The following is a 1,446-nucleotide window of genomic DNA, read 5'->3' on the forward strand; positions in this document are numbered from 1 at the left end:
GGTCGTCAGGCTGGCTGAAGGAGAACTTGCACGTTTTCCTGGAGAAGCTGGAGAAAGAGGTGCGCGAGCTGGAGCAGCTGGTGCAAGACCTGGAGGAGTGGCTGGACGCCCTGCTGGGAGACGGGCGCCCCAAGGAGTCCTGCTCCATCCTCAAAAATCACCTGTGAGGGGTCAGGGCTGGGGCCTGGGCAGGGGGCGGGGCAAGTGGAGAGCGGAAAGGCTTGCCACCGGCTCCTCTGAGTAGGGCATAGCTGTGACACTTGAAGTCCAGGGCAGGCAAGAAAATAAAACAGTTGGGACACTAAGAAAGCTGTCGGTGCCCCTGCTGGTTCACGAACACTGAAACGTACCAGGAAGACCCCAGGGCTCTGCTGAGATGTATGTCCTCCCGAACACCGGGACTCTGGGCCTCGGGGACCAACGGGGCTTCAGAGCCAGCTGCCAGGTCAGGAGCCTTCCCTCCCGCTCACCTGAGATGTCGTGCAAAATTCCTTGACATCTCAGACAAACTGCCTCGTTAGTAAGAACCAGGGAAACGCACTCTGCCTCACGGGGTCACAGTGAAGACCGAACATGAGTGTATAGAGCGGACCTGGCATGTGGTAGATACCTGACAGTTTATATGTGTTTATATGATAGCCATATATTACATTACATGTACTTATGTATTTTATGTTATATATAAAATACAGTTACAGATATTTTTATAAAATGTGTATGTATATAAAAACTGGGGGAGACGTGACAAAAAGGAATTGACGCCCAGATCCTTGAGGATCGGAAGCCCCCCCGTGGACATCGGCAGGGCCTTTGAGCTAAGGAGCTCGTGCCCTGAAAGCTCTTGGTCACCACCCCACGGCCCCCGCGGGCCAACTGGGACAGGAAGGCCTTTGAGAATCCAGGGCGCCCACCAACGGGCTCCAGGAGCCCTCACCGCGGGAATCCGGGAGCGGCCCTCCGGCTCGCTGCCTTTCCCCTGACTCGCCGCTCTCCGGTCCCCGCTTCCCTTGGCGTGTCCGCCCATCTCTTCCTGCTTCCGGTGGCTTCTTTGCCCTCCTTTCTCATGACTGTCCAGCTTCCACTAGCCACGTGACTCTGTCCGCATTTCCCAGATAAAACTGTGGAGACTGGATGGAGCTTCCTGTGCCAGCCAGTCTTGGAATTGGGTGACCTTGGGGTGGTCGGTCACTCCTGACCCAGTCAGCCATGGCAAGAGGAAGCAGAGGGATCAAGTGCACCAGAACAGAGCTGCGACATACGAGAAGCAGCCTGGGCCGCTTCCTGACAAGGGACGCTAGACCTTGCGTGATGACCTGATTTACGTTTCCCAAGGTGGTCAAGAATGTGAGGGGTGGCAGAGAGAGTGACGGCAGCCCTTGTACCTCGGAGCCGCAGGAGTCAATGTCGCAGAAGCGGGATCGTGTGAGACAAACATTCGAAGGCCGA

The 1,446-nt window shown here is 56.3% G+C and overlaps 1 protein-coding gene across 1 annotated transcript in view; it reads left to right on the plus strand.

The window, feature by feature from the left end:
* SMIM23 (small integral membrane protein 23) overlaps window positions 1–167 on the plus strand; it is a 3,912-nt gene extending 3,745 nt beyond the window's left edge. The window contains exon 3 of the mRNA XM_006906591.1: window positions 10–167. Within this exon, the coding sequence (XP_006906653.1) occupies window positions 10–167 (158 nt within the window). The remainder of the gene's footprint in view (window positions 1–9) is intronic.
* Window positions 168–1,446: the final 1,279 nt, after the last annotated feature.

This window comes from Pteropus alecto, unplaced genomic scaffold (genome assembly GCF_000325575.1).
Source record: "Pteropus alecto unplaced genomic scaffold, ASM32557v1 scaffold40, whole genome shotgun sequence".
Lineage (NCBI taxonomy): Eukaryota > Metazoa > Chordata > Mammalia > Chiroptera > Pteropodidae > Pteropus > Pteropus alecto.